Consider the following 18,091-nt stretch of genomic DNA (forward strand, 5'->3'; position numbering starts at 1 on the left):
TACACGCACACCTCGTGTCAATTCAGGTCCACGAATTTGATTGGACAAGCGGCGTTCCAAGAGCGCAGATATATATGTATAACACTTTAAATTCACTGTTCTAGCAAAAATTCCAATTCTAGCAAATATTCATAACATCGAAACTACACTTACTACGGACTGTCAGTCAGTCTCGACGTTGCATGGCAACACACGATGCTCTATCCACCTGTAGATTTGAGAACTTTATTTGCTGAAGGAGCAAAAATGAACCAAATATTGGTGTCTGAAATGTCAGTTGTACTCAATATCAGCAGGGATGTGGTTCGACAGTACTTAATCACAGCCGCGCTGATATTCATTGCAACACCATGATTCTGAGTGTGATATAGCTTTTATGCAACAGTTCTATAGCGGTTCAGCACTCCTGCTTGTGTGATACTCTTAAATAGTGATTTCTGAAGTTTTAGAAATCAATCAATCAGTAATGTCAATGAATAAAAAGTTCACAAACGCCTCGTGCAATTATCAGCAGTCCTTTTAATTCCCAAATCCTGTTCCATTTTGAGACTGTACTGTATAAATGTCCTCGTATAATCTACTAGAAACACAGATCATTTTCATATATGAGCAATAAGGTTACATTTCAACTGTTAAAACCACAATTATTAGTTTCCTGTTCAACACTATGAACAGTATGTTTCTAGTAATAGTATGAATAGACACAGTGTTCCTGGCCAGAGGAGTGTGACTATCAAATACCTATTCAAGTATTAATTTAAGACACAATAATGTAGTGTTTAATTCTCAGTAAAATTAGATTAGAAAACAACTATTCCCCAGCTACAGGAATGCCACTACAGACAGTGCTAACCAAAAAGGAAAGTGACCTCTACAGTATACACTGTTATCACATTACTACAAAAAAAAAATATATATATTTTTTTAAAAATAACACCACCACATTATTAATGATTAAGGCTGCATGGAAATATGACTTGCAGGTTAATGAACCATTTTATTAGTCTGATGCTTATTTAGAAACTCCTTCATGTACGCAGCGAGAGCTCGAGTATCTTCCAAAGTCACCGCGTTGTACAGAGAAGCTCGTATTCCACCAACAGATCTGTCAAAAGAAGAAACGATATTGCAGAACTTTTGGAACTCTTTCTTCAAAACTATGTCCGACGTTCTTAAAATCAAATTAGATGTCGGTCCTTTAATTGCCATCTTTGGTGTTCCATCTCAGCGTCAACCTCTGAACCATAAACAAGCTAGTGTTGTGGCCTTTGCATCGTTACTTGCTCGGCGCAGAATACTGTTGTCTTGGACCTCTCCACAACCCCCCTCTATACCAGTCTGGCTTAAAGATTTAATCTTCTTTTTAAAACTTGAAAAATCAAGTACAACATCAGAGGCAGGGGTGACTCATTTTTGGGAAAATGGGCACAATTTATTACCTACTTCAATGATGTACGCACCCTGGTGGTGGATTGAGGAGAGGTAGACTGTAATTCCTGATCATCTTACCCCTTTTTTTGTTGTTGTTGTTTTGGGTTTTTATGTTTGTTAGTTTTTTTTTGTTTGTTTGTTTGTTTGTTTGTTTTGTGGTGTTTTTTTTTCTCTGGTTGTTTGTTTGTTTGTTTTGTGGTGTTTTTTTTTCTCTGGTTGTTTATTTATTGTTTTTTTGTTTCCCCCTTTCTTTTGGTTTTGGCTGTGGTTGTTTGTTGGGGTTGTTGGGTGGGGTGTTAAGTAAAATGTAAATTTTCAATAAAAATTCTATGATCAAAAAAAAGAAAAAAAAAAAAAGAAGAAACAATAATTAAAGCTGAATCAGGGATCGTTTGTGACCTGATGATTATTTCAGTGATTATTATAGCTAGTCTGGTAACCAAAACGAACGTGGTCAAAACTCATATGTACAACGCCATTTAAATTGCGGTCCACGTTACACGTATTACCTGTGTCCTTTTAATGAGATCATTCCAAGTTTTGAAGCGCCTTCCAGGAACTGTTTTTCCAGGGCTTCGTCTCCTTCACTGTTTCCAATGCGGAACGGAATGTTCATGCGACTGCGGCACCCGACGTCGATGGGACATCTGAGGAAAGAACATGCACTCGTGGTCTCAGTAATGCTAGAACATTTTTCAGAGCCCATCTGATACTTCTCGCTAGTCAAACTTAAACATTTACTAAATGAAAATGTTCTAATCAGTTATTTTATGCTCATTTTTATGTCAATTACTCATTATTATTATTATTATTATTATTATTATTATGTTTTAACCAATTTATTAAAAATATGCACCTGATTTTTCCCAAGTTCAAAAAGTTTTACCATTAGAATTTTTAATTTTTTTTTTAAACTGACAATAATACAATAATACAATAATTAGTTCCACTGAAGCTGTAGCAGTTAAAATAAAGCTCCAAATTTGAGCCCCATGACAAAACCGTGTGCACTCTGATCCAGCTTTGAGAACCTTTTAAGAGGATCTTCACTAATGCTAAACAATATTAAGCAGATTTCAAATGATGAATGACAGTTTTTTAATTAAAATACGCTCTTTTTTTTATACTAACGAGTAAAATCCATTGGAGCTGTTGATGATGTCGTAGATCAGAGAGGATTTCTGCTTGCTCAGTTTATACATGGAGTCTGCGCCGCCGTTACTCTTGATCCACGCCAAGACCAGTTTCACAATGTAGATGCTATAAAAATAAAAGAAGAAGAAAATGAAATAAACGAGCACGGCACCAGCTGCAGCTATGACTGATGGCAACTCGATTTTTTATGACGAGAATGATCAGTCTGTTTATAAGATGATGCCTACAACTGAGACCTTATTTCTCAGTGTAACACTGTGCCTGATTCTGTAGGAAGCAACACTAATCAGAAGTATTACGCAAAACATACTACAGGCCTCAGAAAGCAGGAAATTCCTTCGAAATGTGGCAAATACACAGAGACGGCTAGAGTCTTGTTACACGATGGTGAATCATGAGTCAATTAACTGAGAAGATGCAACATGTATAGTATTCATGTAAAATAGAACATTCTACAAGGTATCCCATACATATGGGAAATTCTATTGAAATTATTCTCATGGCTGGGTCGGGAAGCTGTCCTGAGGTTGCGATGGACATGCAATTACACGCACACAAGCTCGTCATGAGGAGGAGAGACGACTCAGTGTGCGTTTACATGGCAATGGCAATCATGTACAGGATGTTTTGTCACATCAGTTACATTTTGCTAAAAAAAAAAAAAAAAAAAGTTAATTTCCCCTAATTTCCTAGAGTTTTTTGTCTTTTCTTGCAGAAAATTATGTCTTTCTCAGTGATGTTTGTTGGTAAATGAGACCTTTCAGCTGGACTCATGTTTGATGCACGTGAATTGGAAGAGGGCTTTGGCTGAATGCGTGTCGTGATGACGTCACATGACACGCCTTGACCCGAATCTGTAGAAAATCTGAGGTAATTTTGAAAAATGGCAAGCTACTCCGAATATTGCTCGAGTTTGTGTTAATTTCTGTGATCAAATACATACATTTAAAAACAAATAAATTAAAAAACCCAACAACAAAAGTCCAGTCAGTTAATACGGTGTTTTCTAACCAGCTGTTTTGATTTCTGCGACCCTACCCAGGATAAAAAAAAGTGGCTAATGAATATGAATCAGTGAACATCAGAAGTACTTTGGTTAGTGCAGTTCATGTTTATGTCATCGTCAGGCTTTCCACGTGACTGTAGCTGATGAAAAACACAGATTTCCTATGAATTTTATTGAGAAACATTTGAACATTTCAAAAGGAAAACAAAGCTTATAAAAGTATTACCTGTAGCAAGGTGGGGTGTTGTGAAGGGAATTATTTTCAGCTTGCACTTTGAAATCAAATACAAGAGGGCACTCCTTCAAAGCTTTCCCCAACAGATCCTCCCTTACGATCACAATAGTGACTCCTGCGCATCCCACGTTCTTCTGGGCGCCCGCAAATATTAGCCCGAACTTGGAACAAGACAAAGTAATACAAATTTAAACCACTGGGGGGGGTGGGGGGTTGTTCGAGACAAAACAACAGGCAATACAAAAGCGAATTTCAAACCTGAACAATGGAAAAAATGTATCACCTTTGATACATCGACTGGTCGTGATAGGAAGTTTGACGACATATCACAGGCAAGAATCACACCCTTGGTGTCAGGAATGAAATTAAACTCAATGCCGTGGACTGTTTCGTTGCAGCAGTAGTAGACGTAGGATGCTGAAGGGTTCAGTGACCAACTGCTGCTGTCTGGGATCCCTAAAAGGAGGAGAAACATTTTACATTTACAAGAATCCTGAATTAATTGGCATTAACTGCTAAGCTTAATCCCAATTTTTATTCAAAATGACAAGAGTAAAAGGGGGGGGGGTTTCTGAACATCCAATAAAATCTACCCATGGAGTGAATGAAGAATAAATAATTTTGTCACTTTAATTAGACACTTTACACATACTGCATATTTACAGGCTTTACATATACATAATTCAAAATGTGGCCCAAACACTCAAACCCGCCCATCTGGCACCAACAACCATGCCAGGGCTAAAGTCGCAGAGGTCATACTTTTTCCACCCCATCATGCTGTTTGATGTGAACATTAACTGCAGCTCTTGACCTGTATCGGTATGATCTGATGCATTGTGCTGCTGCCACATGATTGGCTGATTGGATAACTCCAAAAACAAGCAGGAGTTCCTATTAAAGTGTGAGCACTAGTGAAAATGCTTCTATTTGGCATTCTTTTCCAATTTAATACAACAAATTTCCATTACAAATTATATTACTAGCAACAACTGGAATGAAAAGTAGAAACTTTGAAATGTTTTCGTGAATTTCAGAGTTTATACAGTAGTGGGGCCCAAAAGTGTGCGACTGCCCCCCAGCCCCAATCCCATTTAAAATCAGAAATAAAACAAAAGGTTTGAAAATTTTGAAATATTTAAAACAAGAAAGCAAAGTGTTCAATATATTGAGTACTTAATATTCAAGAATCTACACAATTTCTAGGTCTCTATTTAAATGTAAGCATGTGTGTGTGTGTGTGTATGTGTGTGTGTGTGTGTGTGTGTGTGTGTGTGTGAGATATTGACCATGTTAACTACTTTGTACAAAAAGTTAGATTTTCCTCATGTCTAATCTCTTATGTTGAAGCACGTGTTCAGACGACACTGCGATGGATTTGATTTAAAAATGGACTGTAAGGTTTTACACAAACTTCTGGAGTCCGTGCCGGCTCGAGTCCATCATTAAAGCAGAAAGAGTGACGTACCATGTACTAAGAAACTCTGAAATTCATGTCAAAGATTCTACTTTTCACACAACTCATTGTCAGAAGAAAGAAGGGGGGGGGTAGAAAAAACCCACTGGGGTAAGGTTGTGGAGAAATTTCCATGACAACACTTGCGGAGAGACAGAGACTTATTGAGAAAGGATGCTGTCATGGGCATGGTTAAGTGTAATCCATTAGGGGTTTAGCCAAACAAAACAGGAATACAGTGGGGGCTAAGCCCCACATGGACAGAATGATTTCTTACTGCATGACGTGATCATGTACAAGGATGAAAAACTGTTAAATCTATACACAGCTCACATGTTCCTAGGACCGTGTACCATCATACTGGTCTGTCTTCACACCCTGATTTTACACTGCGGCTCAAAAGCACCTGGCCACGCTCTAGGTTCTGAATAGCTCACCGGTGTACCGGTCCACTTTTGGATGTACCACGTTCACTTTGCCGTACTTCTCGGCCTCTTTGGCGGCCTTGGCAGACCAGGTTCCGGTAACGATATAATCTGCACAACGGTCCTTCTTCAGACCGATTAGATTCAGAGCAACGGCACTGAACTGGCCCATACCGCCACCTTGCAGAAACAAAACCTTGTAGTTGTCCGGTATATTCCTGTATGGAAAGTGTAGGAAGAAGGAAAAAAGTGGACAATAAGACACATTTAAAGTGAAAATTATAAAGGCATGTGCATATATTACATTTCCATATTATAACTGCATATACTTATGAAGTGTTCGTGATATAATGTAAGGAATGAAACATAACGGGGCATCGTCTATAGGCAAACGATCGTCGCCGGTTGTTACTCTTTCCACTCTGAAGTGCGATTTATTTTCCTGTAACAGCACTTCACAAAGGGTTTTAATTCCTCGGATACTACAGCAAAAGAGATTTGCTAAAAACATTTTAAAAAATGTATAAAGCAAATAACAAAAACATATTTTCTTATGCTCATCGTTACAATTAACACCGTGGAACATCCGTGAAACTCATTCCTGTTATCACTTATGTTATAATAGCTATGAAGTCATTCTTTCATCTAGTTAGTTAGTTAATTAATTAATTAAAACGCAGTTTGTCCCGTTACCAAGAAACAAGAAAAGGCAAAGTCCTCTCACCTGAACATATCCCATGAAAGACCCCTTCCGTAAACGTAAAAGAAATGTCTCCGTACAGAACGCTTCATTATGCCACGATATTAACCTTTTCTAATAAAATATGAACTTTTATTTTATATGAAAGGTGGATTAGCTGTTACTATAGAAACAATAACATATTAGACCAAACACCTGAATTGCAGCAGACATCAATCATCGAAAATGTATTAAGCGAGACACGTTCTGAGCAATCACAACTGAGAATTCAAACGACGCTGTGGTACCACATGGTTTATTGCACATCTGGTTCAGTTCACATGCAAGTGGCCCCTTTGTAGGTTTGACGACTCACAGAAGTTCACGCAGTAGACTTTCAGCTGTGTTGATGATCTTGGAAAAATCTGATGTCCTGTGGCTCATTTCTAGGTAGAAACAAGGATCATTAATGTCAGCACACACACACACACACACACACACACACACACACACACACACACACACACACCGCTATGCAATTTCATTTTACGTGAACGACGCTACATACCAAGGACACTAATCCCGAGACCATCGTAATCCAGCAGTTCCCTCTGGGCCTGGATCAAAACCTGGGAAGGAAAGCCAGAGTCATTTTTATTAATTAGTACAGTAACTCCTTAGAGCAATAGTGTTCTCTGATGTAAATGGTAAATTGTCTGCACTTATAGCGCTTTTTTAACCTTAGCGGTTCTGCAAAGCACTTTACACTGGTTCTTATTGACCCATTCACACATACACCAATGGTAGCAGAGCTGCCATGTAAGGCGCTAGCTTGCCATCGGGGGTTCAAGGACACTTCAGACGATTAGTGGACAACCCGCTCTAGCACCTGAGCCACAGCCGCCCCTTGTGATGTCCATATTCATATGATGTTTACCAGAAGAGTCATAAATCATGATCACTGTCGTGGAGCAGCAGCAATACAATTTGTAGTGAATGAGGAGAGAAAAGTCCTCCTAGCTGGAACTGAAGGTTTCGGTTAGTTATTACTGGATGCTTGATAACCGAGACATGGTGGTATAGGAGAGACACCCACAGCCCAGACTGTGCAGGGGGCAGATGAGAACTTGATCCAATTTAAAGACCTGTATACAGCATTTTTAAATAACTACTTGTAACATAAACTTTATAGCACTCAATCTGCAGTGCTGAGCAGCATACGTGGGTGGCACTTACCCAGCAGCCTTTGCTCAAGAGACTAAATGATCACAATGCAGGGGAGTGGGAAATTCTCGCCACACTCAAAAGTCCCTGTGAAATCAAAATTGACCTCGTATGAACATGTTATCCTTAAGGTTATCTACAAGCTAGTGAGCCCCAAAACAGTGACAAAAATTCACATTTCTAGTCTCTCTCTAGCACCGACACGGGTCAACACTTTTGATGACATCATTCTGCACTTCAGCTTGTCCAATCAAACGCTCTCTAGAGTCTGAAGTGTCCCGCCCCCGACATTATAAAAATCCATGGTACTAACTATCAAGTATGGATAAGCCTGGGCTGTGAAGCAAATTAAACGCTATTGGCTATTTAAAAAGGGGGCGGAGCCACACGATATGTCTCGCCATGACTTTCTGTTTCATCGACACATCGAACAACGCTGCGCGTTTCAAGGCACTTCACGGGGACTTAAACTATTTAAAGCCTTTTGCTTGAGACCTTTCTAAAGCTGGCACAAAATGCTCTGATTTTTATTAAATGCAGTATAAAATTTGCAGAATTTTGAAAGATGTCAGGTTTCCCTCTAGAATACAATAAATATTTGTGTGTACTGTTTTTCACAAGCCTGTTTTGATGTCTGGCTGTGTATAAAGAAGGACCAGTAGGACACAGGACTGAACATCTCAGCAGAATGCATGAGGCCCACACTTGGGGAAGAAGCCCCATTGAGAGGCATTATGAGCAGGCTCTTTACAACCACCTCCAGCCTCTTTCATTCACAAACGATTCAGTCCCAAAACTGAACCAATTGGTATCGGGCATGCATCGAGTCGTTGCTTTCATTTAGTTCCTGCTGACGGCCTTTGCGGTTTCAAGCCACAAAACTGAAATGTGCAAACCAGAGCATTTAATTTCCATTTATACGCATAACCAGCTTCATGATTTTCACAGAATTGATGTATGTTAAAATTCTATGTTTATCCATCTGGGTTTTTTAAAATTATATTTATTTATCTAAATACCTGAATAACATATGCATGCAATAACAAATTCATCTCTCATGTGGCAGGTCAGTGTTTGAGTCATTGAGTTCAATGATTTGCTGAACACGGTCATTTAAGCATTTTAGAAAACAGCACAAAAGGACCAATGATTATTTGCTATGTTTTTACATGGCTTAAGCATTCTTAAACAGCAACATTAACAGACAGCATTTTTGGGCACTGAAATAAATAAATAAATAAATAAATAAAAATCGGTGAGCAAATCCATATGAATCATAACTGATTGGACTGAAATGACCAGTCACAGAGAAGTTTTTTAAAAATAAAATAAATAAAATGTCCTCTATGCTCTGAGCAACACATGGGTCCACTCAGCTGTAATATATAGCCTCCATTCCTCCTGACAGGTCTGCTGTAACTCTTTCAGATGTCATATACAGCCTTTAAATCAGGGCTTGAGACCGAGAGTCATAGCAAAACTTCTTGTCTTCAAATTATTTTCTGTCAATTGTGTCAAAATATCATACTGTACATTTATAATTTTTGGTAGATAAATGGTCAAATAGGGATGCAAGCTTTTGCACTAGAATGTATGTCTAGTACCTGTCCAAGTACCTTAAGGAAAAGCTTCCAAGACCAAGTCTAGTCCTTTTTGTTACTAATTTGTTTGCCTGAAATACCCATAATATATACTTCAAACAGGAAGATATTGAAGAAAAACAATTTCAGGCATTTGATCTTGCTGTGACCTTGAGCCTGATTGGATCCTTTCCAAAATCGGACCAGTTCCACCTAGTGGTGGTGGCATAATATATATATAAAAATCGACATACATGCAAATGAATATTAACGCAATAAAAGTGTCGGTTTTCCAAAAAGATCGATTTTTTTTAACACTACTGTACCTCTTTGTTTCCACAAGCTTCCTCAAGGCACCTCTGATATTACCTGTCAAGGTAACCTCTGCATACTGTATTTGTAAAACTGTATCATCTGTGTACCTGATTGAACTTAGACACTGATTAGTCAAATCAGACATGCTAGTGGTGGAACTTGAGAAATAAACTGACGCTGTGACAATTACAAACACTGGAGGGCCTCATGGACAGGTTTGAAAATTGAGAAGCTGAATACAGGAAATACAGGGTGTCCCACAAGTCTCCATATGTAGGGGAACTTTACACTTATTTACGCTACATGATTGACATTTCCATTGACTAAGAGTCATCTCTTCCACTCATTATGAACTTGTGTTAACACATCTGGTGTTATGCATGTAACTGCATGTTCGTCGCCACCTTGTGACAGCTTCCTGATCCAGTCATGAGAATGATTTCAATGCGTTCTTCTTTTGTCAACGGCATTCTTAAAGTCTATCTGAATTTTTTTCCATCATATAAACTAAGTATGAACAATTTTGGAAGACATTTAGCTAAAAACATTTTAACTTCCACTATGTATGGAGTCTTCTGGGACACCCTGTAGACCAATCTGTACTTTGTATAAAAGATGTGATACTAAATCAGTCATCAAGAAATGTAAGAAACAAAGTTTGAGGGCAGCAATTGCTGTGCAAGACCAAAAATGAACAAGTTAAAGGTGAATCCCTGTCAACTGTCCAGCTATAGGCCAATATCAAATCTCCCCTTCACCTCCAAGATCTTAGAGAAGGTTGTAGCGCAGCAGTTATGCTCGTACTTGCACAGGAACAACATTCATGAAATGTATCAGTCAGGATTTAGACCTCATCATAGCACAGAGACAGCGCTGGTTAAAGTAGTAAACGACCTACTACTGGCCTCTGATCAGGGTTGTGTCTCCTTGCTTGTGTTACTCGACCTTAGTGCAGCTTTTGATACTATTAATCATACTATTCTCCTTGATAGATTTGAAAACGCTGTTGGTATTAAGGGAACAGTCCTCTCCTGGCTCATGTCTTGTTTGACCGATCGTTATCAGTTCGTAGATATAAATGGTGATTTCTCCACGCATACTGAGGTTAAATTTGGTGTTCCACAAGGTTCTGTTTTAGGCCCACTGCTTTTTACTTTATATATGCTACCTCTGGGTCAAATTATTCGGGAACATGGAATTAGCTTCCACTGTTATGCTGATGATACACAGCTGTATGTTTCAGCGAAGCCAGAGGACAGACAGCAGCTTAGTAAAGTTGAGGATTATATAAAGGACATTAGACGTTGGACGCTTATTAACTTCCTTTTACTTAATTCTGATGAGACAGAAATACTTGTACTAGGACCACGTGTAGCTAGAAGTAATCTTTCTGATCACATGGTTACTCCGGATGGTCTTTCCGTTTCGTCATGTGCAGCAGTAAAAGACCTTGGTGTGATTATTGACTCCAGTCTTTCATTTGATGCTCATGTAGATAATATTACTAGGATAGCCTTCTTTCATCTCAGAAATATTTCTAAGATAAGAAATATTGTCACTACATGATGCAGAAATATTAGTTCATGCTTTCGTCACCTCTAGATTAGATTACTGTAATGCCTACTGGATGTTCCAGTAGGAGCATAAACAAACTCCTGTTAGTCCAGAATGCAGCTGCAAGAGTCCTAACTAGAACCAGAAGATACGACCACATGACACCGACTCATCTCTTCGGAGTCTGGTTCCCGTCGAGGCTTCTTCCTCGTGTTGTCTCAGGGTATTTCTTCTTGCCACTCTCTCCTCTTGCTCATTAAGGATCTAAATCCACATCTGGATTTCTGTTAAGCTGCTCTCTGACAATCCCAATGATAAAAGTGGTATACAAATCAAATTGAACTGAACTGTTCATCAAGACATAACCGAGTTCGGCCATCTTAAATCCAATCATTTCAGATGTGGGGCTTTGAACCGAAACAAGATTCGAGTGTCAACAGGTCAGTAATGACAGCACAAAGTAAGTAATAATTTTAACTAACGAGACATAACGTAAATAAATAATGTCACACATAGTTTCGCTAGTATTTTAGCGGTCCCTTAAATAAATATATTTGTTCCATTGAAAAGATCAGCTTCGTTTTCAGCTCAGTAATGACGCAATAAAACACAAGCAGGACTCTACACCTCCGCCACAAAACGAGTCGAGTTCTTCTCGTTACTAATTCAGATACCAGAAATACCCCTAACACGAGAAAGGAGCTACTGAAGAAAAACCAGTTCAGACATTAAACCTTGCTGTGACCTTGAACCTGTTTGGATCAACTTCAAAACCTAATCAGTTCATCTCCTGGTTACCATGTAAGGTCTATATTTCCAGATTGCGGCCATATTCCAAATACGATGTTTATATATGCGTACAGGCATCGGGATATTCCGGTATGTATGGTTGTTGTAAGTATGCTGCTCTACACATGCGCTTTTCCTTTCCCGCTGTTACTCCCCAGGAGATTCGAGACGCTGCCGCTGCTACCCACGATTCCTCGCAGACTGAGCATGCGCATATGTTTCCGAATAAGCTGTTTACATGCAACAAATAAATAAATAAATAAATAAAAACATGCATGCACCAGGGGTGGGAATCAGAATTTGGGGAATCAAAATCGAACAGAATCAGATTCCAACGTTTACATGATGACTTAAAAGTGGTATACAAATTTTTACAACTTCCAATTAATATCAGAAAGTTGATGTGCATGTAAATATAGTCGATGATAATCCCACATAAATCCTACAAACTTTCAAACACGTTTTGTTGAGACAAAGAAAACGGCCCAAGTGCCCCGACGTTCATTTCAATGCTTAGTGTTACTTAGTAAGATGTTAATGATCTTCAGACCTTTCTGTCTGAGATCATCATCAGAACGTGTTACTCAGCAAGTACATTTAAAATAAACATTTTTGGCAGAATCAAATGAGCGGTTGCCGTTTTTAAACACGCCTGTACATTTTTAATTGGCAAGAGGAACTTTCTAGCAAAAAAGTGAATTATCACACTGTACTATTAAATGTTCACATTGTAGGAAGTTTTATTTTTAGGCGTGTGCGTCCTCTGAATTTTAGACGATTACCATAAATATGTCGAAACAGCTCGACAAAAATAAACTCAATGTTTAGCCTATTTTGGAGTCCTATAAAACTTTAAAAACCTGTGCTGTCTGACTTTGGAAAATGGCGGCAAAACATCTTTCTCTGATGCAGTTTAGCTTTCCCATTCTAACGACGCGGTTCTGTTCACACTCGGGCACAAAGAGGCTGAGTGAGCAGGAAAGAAGTCAGTTCAGTTGCTGTGGTCCGGGTAAAGCTGGGTAAAACAGATGGCCAATTCTGACAGGTACTGTGGGCTTGATGTGACCTCTACCAAACAGTCCCTCAAATCGTCTAGAAGAAAACGGCAGAACATTTTTTTTATTAGGAAATCTCTCTCAAAAAATAGTGACTTTTGTATTGAGTGGTAAATTCACCACAGAAGTTATAGACAGCCGTAAGAAGCTAATTATGATTTTATAAGTTGACGGGGGGGTTAAGTACATAAAAAATTATTAAATATTGTTAATGCATCAAATAAGTGTCGTTGTACTGGGTGGAGCAGCTATACCCTGCCAAGGTGCGTTAAACAACAACAACAACAACTCCTACTGAACTAATACTTTCACTTTGGGTTTACTGAAGCCAAAAGTAGTCTAGACTAGTCAAACAACATAACTACAGTTATGTACATCGTTTAAGGTAGGATGTAAGCGATCAGAGGAGTGAAAATATGTGCACGCCTGTTCATCTCTCTCCCCCTCTCAGACACACTTGCATTCATTCGAACCCTATAAGAACAAGAACATTGTAGTGATCTGTAAATCCCCATGGTGTTCTCGTTGTTGTTAGAATTTCATTTCTTATATGTTACTAGAACAAATGAATTCATTACATTTCTACAATGTTCTGATATACAGTAAGCCAGAAACAGATGGCAGTAATACAATCGGTCATCTAACTGCAGCATCCGGGTGAAGAAATGTGCGCCGGTGCATACGATTTAATATGAAGCGTCCGTGACGGTCACGTCCGTAACGCGTCATTATGGTTGTTCAGAGCAAAGAAGGGAGGGGAGTTCTTGATCATAATTAGCATGGACATAATTTAGCTTCGTCCAGGAAGTTTTAAGTTATTTGTATTAGTAATTATTATATGATATAATGTGACGCAGCATTGAAGCGCCGTGACGTCCTAAATATAGCACTTATACATTCAAAAGGAATCGCCGTTATGACAAAGTGAGCGTATTTATTTCTCAGACATTTGTCCATCTTTCTGCAAAATGCTTATTGTTAATATAAAGGTTATTTTTTTTTTTTTTTTTTAAATAGGTTTTTGAACCCTCTTTTCAAAACACGAAATATGGCTGGTTGAAAATGTTCTTTTGGTATTGGTGCACACCTCATATGTGGGGGATAAGCGTGGCAATTTCCTTGAAATTTCTATTACAGTACATTAATGCAGGAAAATACAGACCTAAATGGACAACTTATAAGTAACTTTATTTTAAGAACTTACAAAGAACTTTATTTTTAAAAGGTAAGGTTGACAATTACATGGAATTGCAGTAATGCACCAAATAAGTGTCACTGTATTGGGTGGAGCAGCTACACCCTGCCAAAGTGCATTAAAACAACAACAACTCCTACTGGACTAATACTTTCACCTTGACTTTACTGAGGCTATGATTCTCTGAGACAAAAACAGAATATTTCATCTCCATGTATGCACTGAGCTTACGAGAAATTCATACAGACTAGTGGAACAACATAACTACAGTGGATTATATTTAGACATGGCTCTGCCTTAGCCACATCACCATGTTAGTACATGAATAGTTAGTACACCATGTTAGCACATGAATACGGAGGAAAAGGTAGTAAAAATGAGGGAAAATTTGTAATCTTTCAGTAGTTCATGTTTGGTTCCCAAACGGTTTGCAGAAACATACCGATCTTTGAGATCCTGTTACCGCTCATGGCCACTCTGTGTAAAGAGCCTTCCAACAAATCACTATGTTCCTCTGAATCAGTAAGAAAGCATTCACAATATCAACAAACTTAATACCAAATTTGATCACATTAAGAGAAATTTAATAGATCACACAAATTCAATTAACCCCACCATCAACCTCACTTTGCTTAAGCAAACCCCAGATAAGTCAAACGTGCTACTTCCAGGACCATGTGTAAATAAGTGAGATTTAAATGTGAGAATTTTATACTAATGGATGAAGCAATCCCAGGACATCAATTATCTTTGTTAAATAGTATATTTAAATAAAATCCAAAATCTCTCAGCTGGAGAAGGGGGTTGGGGAGGGAGAGTTTGTGACTTTTGTAGTCAGAGACTTTTGTAGTAAGTGGTAAATATCTGACAGAGCAGCTACACCCTGTCAATGTGTCACAGTATCTGATGGAACAGCTACACCCTGTCAATGTGTATGTCACAATATGTCAATTTCGGAATTGGGGTTGTATGAAAAAAAGTTGATGGGGGGTTATGTACATAAAACTAATTAAATATTGTTAATGCATCAAATAAGTGCTGTATTTGGTGGAGCAACTACACCTTGCCAAAGTTAAATAACAACTCCTACTGGACTAATACTTTCAGTTTTGCTTTATTGGGGCTATCTTTCTCTGGCACAAAAACAGGACATTTCATGTCCAAGTATGCACTGGGCTAACGAGAAATTCATACAGACTAGTCGAACAACAAAACTACAGTAGATTATATTTAGACATGGCTCTGTCAGTAGAGACTCCTGTAGTAAGCGGTAAATTCACCACAGAAGTTATAGATAGCAGTAAGAAGCTAATTATGAAAATGGGGGGGGGGGGGGGCCTTAAGTACATTAAAAAAATTCTATATTGTTAATGCATCAAATGTGTCGCTCTAATAGGTGGAGCGGCTACACCCTGTCCAAGTGTCTATCTATCTGATGGAGCAGCTACACCCTGCCAAAGTGTCTTTCTATCTGATGGAGCAGCTACAACCTGCCAAAGTGTCTTTCTATCTGATGGAGCAGCTACAACCTGTCCAAGTGTCTCTGTACCTGGTGGGGCAGCTACACCCTGATAAAGTGTCTCTGTACCTGGTGGGGCAGCTACACCCTGATAAAGTGTCTCTGTACCTGATGGAGCAGCTACACCCTGATAAAGTGTCTCTGTACCTGATGGAGCAGCTACACCCTGATAAAGTGTCTCTGTACCTGACGGAGCAGCTACACCCTGATAAAGTGTCTCTGTACCTGACGGAGCAGCTACACCCTGATAAAGTGTCTCTGTACCTGACGGAGCAGCTACACCCTGATAAAGTGTCTCTGTACCTGACGGAGCAGTTACACCCTGATAAAGTGTCTCTGTACCTGACGGAGCAGTTACACCCTGATAAAGTGTCTCTGTACCTGACGGAGCAGTTACAGCCTGTCCAAGAGTCTCTGTACCTGATGGAGCAGTTACACCCTGTCCAAGAGTCTCTGTACCTGATGGAGCAGTTACACCCTGTCCAAGAGTCTCTGTACCTGATGGAGCAGTTACACCCTGTCCAAGAGTCTCTGTACCTGATGGAGCAGTTACACCCTGTCCAAGAGTCTCTGTACCTGATGGAGCAGTTACACCCTGTCCAAGAGTCTCTGTACCTGATGGAGCAGTTACACCCTGTCCAAGAGTCTCTGTACCTGATGGAGCAGTTACACCCTGTCCAAGAGTCTCTGTACCTGATGGAGCAGTTACACCCTGTCCAAGAGTCTCTGTACCTGATGGAGCAGTTACACCCTGTCCAAGAGTCTCTGTACCTGATGGAGCAGTTACACCCTGTCCAAGAGTCTCTGTACCTGATGGAGCAGTTACACCCTGTCCAAGAGTCTCTGTACCTGATGGAGCAGTTACACCCTGTCCAAGAGTCTCTGTACCTGATGGAGCAGTTACACCCTGTCCAAGAGTCTCTGTACCTGATGGAGCAGTTACACCCTGTCCAAGAGTCTCTGTACCTGATGGAGCAGTTACACCCTGTCCAAGAGTCTCTGTACCTGATGGAGCAGCTACACCCTGATAAAGTGTCTCTGTACCTGATGGAGCAGCTACACCCTGATAAAGTGTGCGCCGCAGGTTATGTAAACCCCTCGCGCTCGATGCCGTGACGCAGCTGAGCGCGCGGAAAGATGCGCGAGAGCTGCGATTTAAATGCTTCTGGCTTCCGTTGCAGTGTGAAAGTAATTTAACGCTCTAAATGTGAGCCGAGACACAGATAACTGGTGTTAATCTACCACCAAATCCTGAGGAAAAACGCTGAGGTTATTTCTTTTCGTGTCAAAACAATTAAAAGAAAATGAACGTGTGTCTGATGCAATATCACCACTGAGTGAATGGAACTGTCCAATAACGGCTCGTGTTTACTTCTCTCTTCATACTGTTTTCTGCACAGCTCACCTACAAACAAACCGGTCTGCAGTAAACCTTACTTCCGTTTCCAAACGAGCAGCAAAACTGTTTCAGCTAGGTAATTCAGTACAAAAGATGGGGAAAGAATGACATTCAAATAAATACAGAAATAAATAAATACATTTGTAAAATAATAAATAAATAAATAAATAAATAAATAAATAAATAAATAAAAAGTGGAGGAAGACACTTACAGGTTGTGGAAGCTTCGCCGGTCCTGCACCAAAGTTTAAAACCTTCTTCGTTTCCATTGTGTAAACAGTGTGTTACGGGAGAAGATGTAGAACTTGTAGAGATGATAAAACTACAGATTATGTCCAGATGCTCAATCTCAGACACTCACGCTTCCGGGCGTGCGAGTCTTGATTATAGCTTGATTGTGCACGCCCAGTATTTTTTTTTACCGGTCTTCCTATTGGCCGCTCCCCAATCCTTAACTTCTGATTGGATGTCTGTTTTGAGCGAGGAATGTGATTGGCTTTTCTCTTCACGCCACTAGAACGTGATCACTTTTTTAGGGTAATCTACCGTAAAATGTGCCACATGAACAAAAAACAAAAACCGGCCTCGGTTTTCTTCTCCACGTCACAGGACATGCAGACATGCGGGATCGCGTTAAAGTGAACATTACTGTGTTTGTCAGGATAAAACAGCTGGTTTAGACAGAATCGAAGCAAACAAACTGTTCTTTCATTAAAAAAAAGTAGGAAAGGACATCATTGAAGAGAGAACTGGAAATTCAAATCTTAAAATATTATATAGACTAATATGAATAAGTCTAATTCTATTAGTTATGTAATAACTCTGGTTCTAATGAATAATAAGTATGTTTTGTAGGGTCTTCTGCACCAGACCCTAGTTAGTGCACAACCTCATCAGGATCAAAATCTACTGCAGATATGGAAAATGAATGAATGAATAGCCCCTGAATATGTTTTATTATCTCTCCTCAAGACACTCAGCCCAAAATCACCGACTCGGTCCATCTATACAGGTACAGAAGGCATGTACTGCAAATATAACATACTGTAAATATAAGTCTTTCCTTGAATATAA

At 39.3% G+C, this 18,091-nt stretch overlaps 1 protein-coding gene across 1 annotated transcript; it reads right to left on the minus strand.

The window, feature by feature from the left end:
* Positions 1 to 499: 499 nt before the first annotated feature.
* On the minus strand, positions 500 to 17,417 carry psat1 (phosphoserine aminotransferase 1). Its single transcript, XM_053610536.1, has 9 exons — positions 17,230 to 17,417; positions 6,956 to 7,016; positions 6,764 to 6,833; positions 5,721 to 5,926; positions 4,111 to 4,283; positions 3,819 to 3,988; positions 2,563 to 2,691; positions 1,941 to 2,078; positions 500 to 1,105 (listed from the first exon to the last, which is right to left on the minus strand). Exons 1-9 carry the CDS (start codon positions 17,284 to 17,286, stop codon positions 985 to 987), a joined length of 1,125 nt encoding a protein of 374 aa, XP_053466511.1. The 5' UTR covers positions 17,287 to 17,417; the 3' UTR covers positions 500 to 984.
* Between the last annotated feature and the right edge of the window lie 674 nt (positions 17,418 to 18,091).

This window comes from Ictalurus furcatus, chromosome 22, assembly GCF_023375685.1.
Source record: "Ictalurus furcatus strain D&B chromosome 22, Billie_1.0, whole genome shotgun sequence".
Taxonomy (NCBI): domain Eukaryota; kingdom Metazoa; phylum Chordata; class Actinopteri; order Siluriformes; family Ictaluridae; genus Ictalurus; species Ictalurus furcatus.

Coding starts and splice junctions, on each gene's coding strand:
- psat1 (XM_053610536.1), bottom strand. CDS start 17,286: ATGGAAACGAAGAAGGTTTTAAACTTTGGTGCAGGACCGGCGAAGCTT. Junction 7,017..17,229: donor CGGCGAAGCTTCCACAACCT/GTAAGTGTCTTC, acceptor TTTCCTTCCCAG/GTTTTGATCCAGGCCCAGAG. Junction 2,079..2,562: donor AGCTCCAATGGATTTTACTC/GTTAGTATAAAA, acceptor TTCTTTCCTCAG/ATGTCCCATCGACGTCGGGT.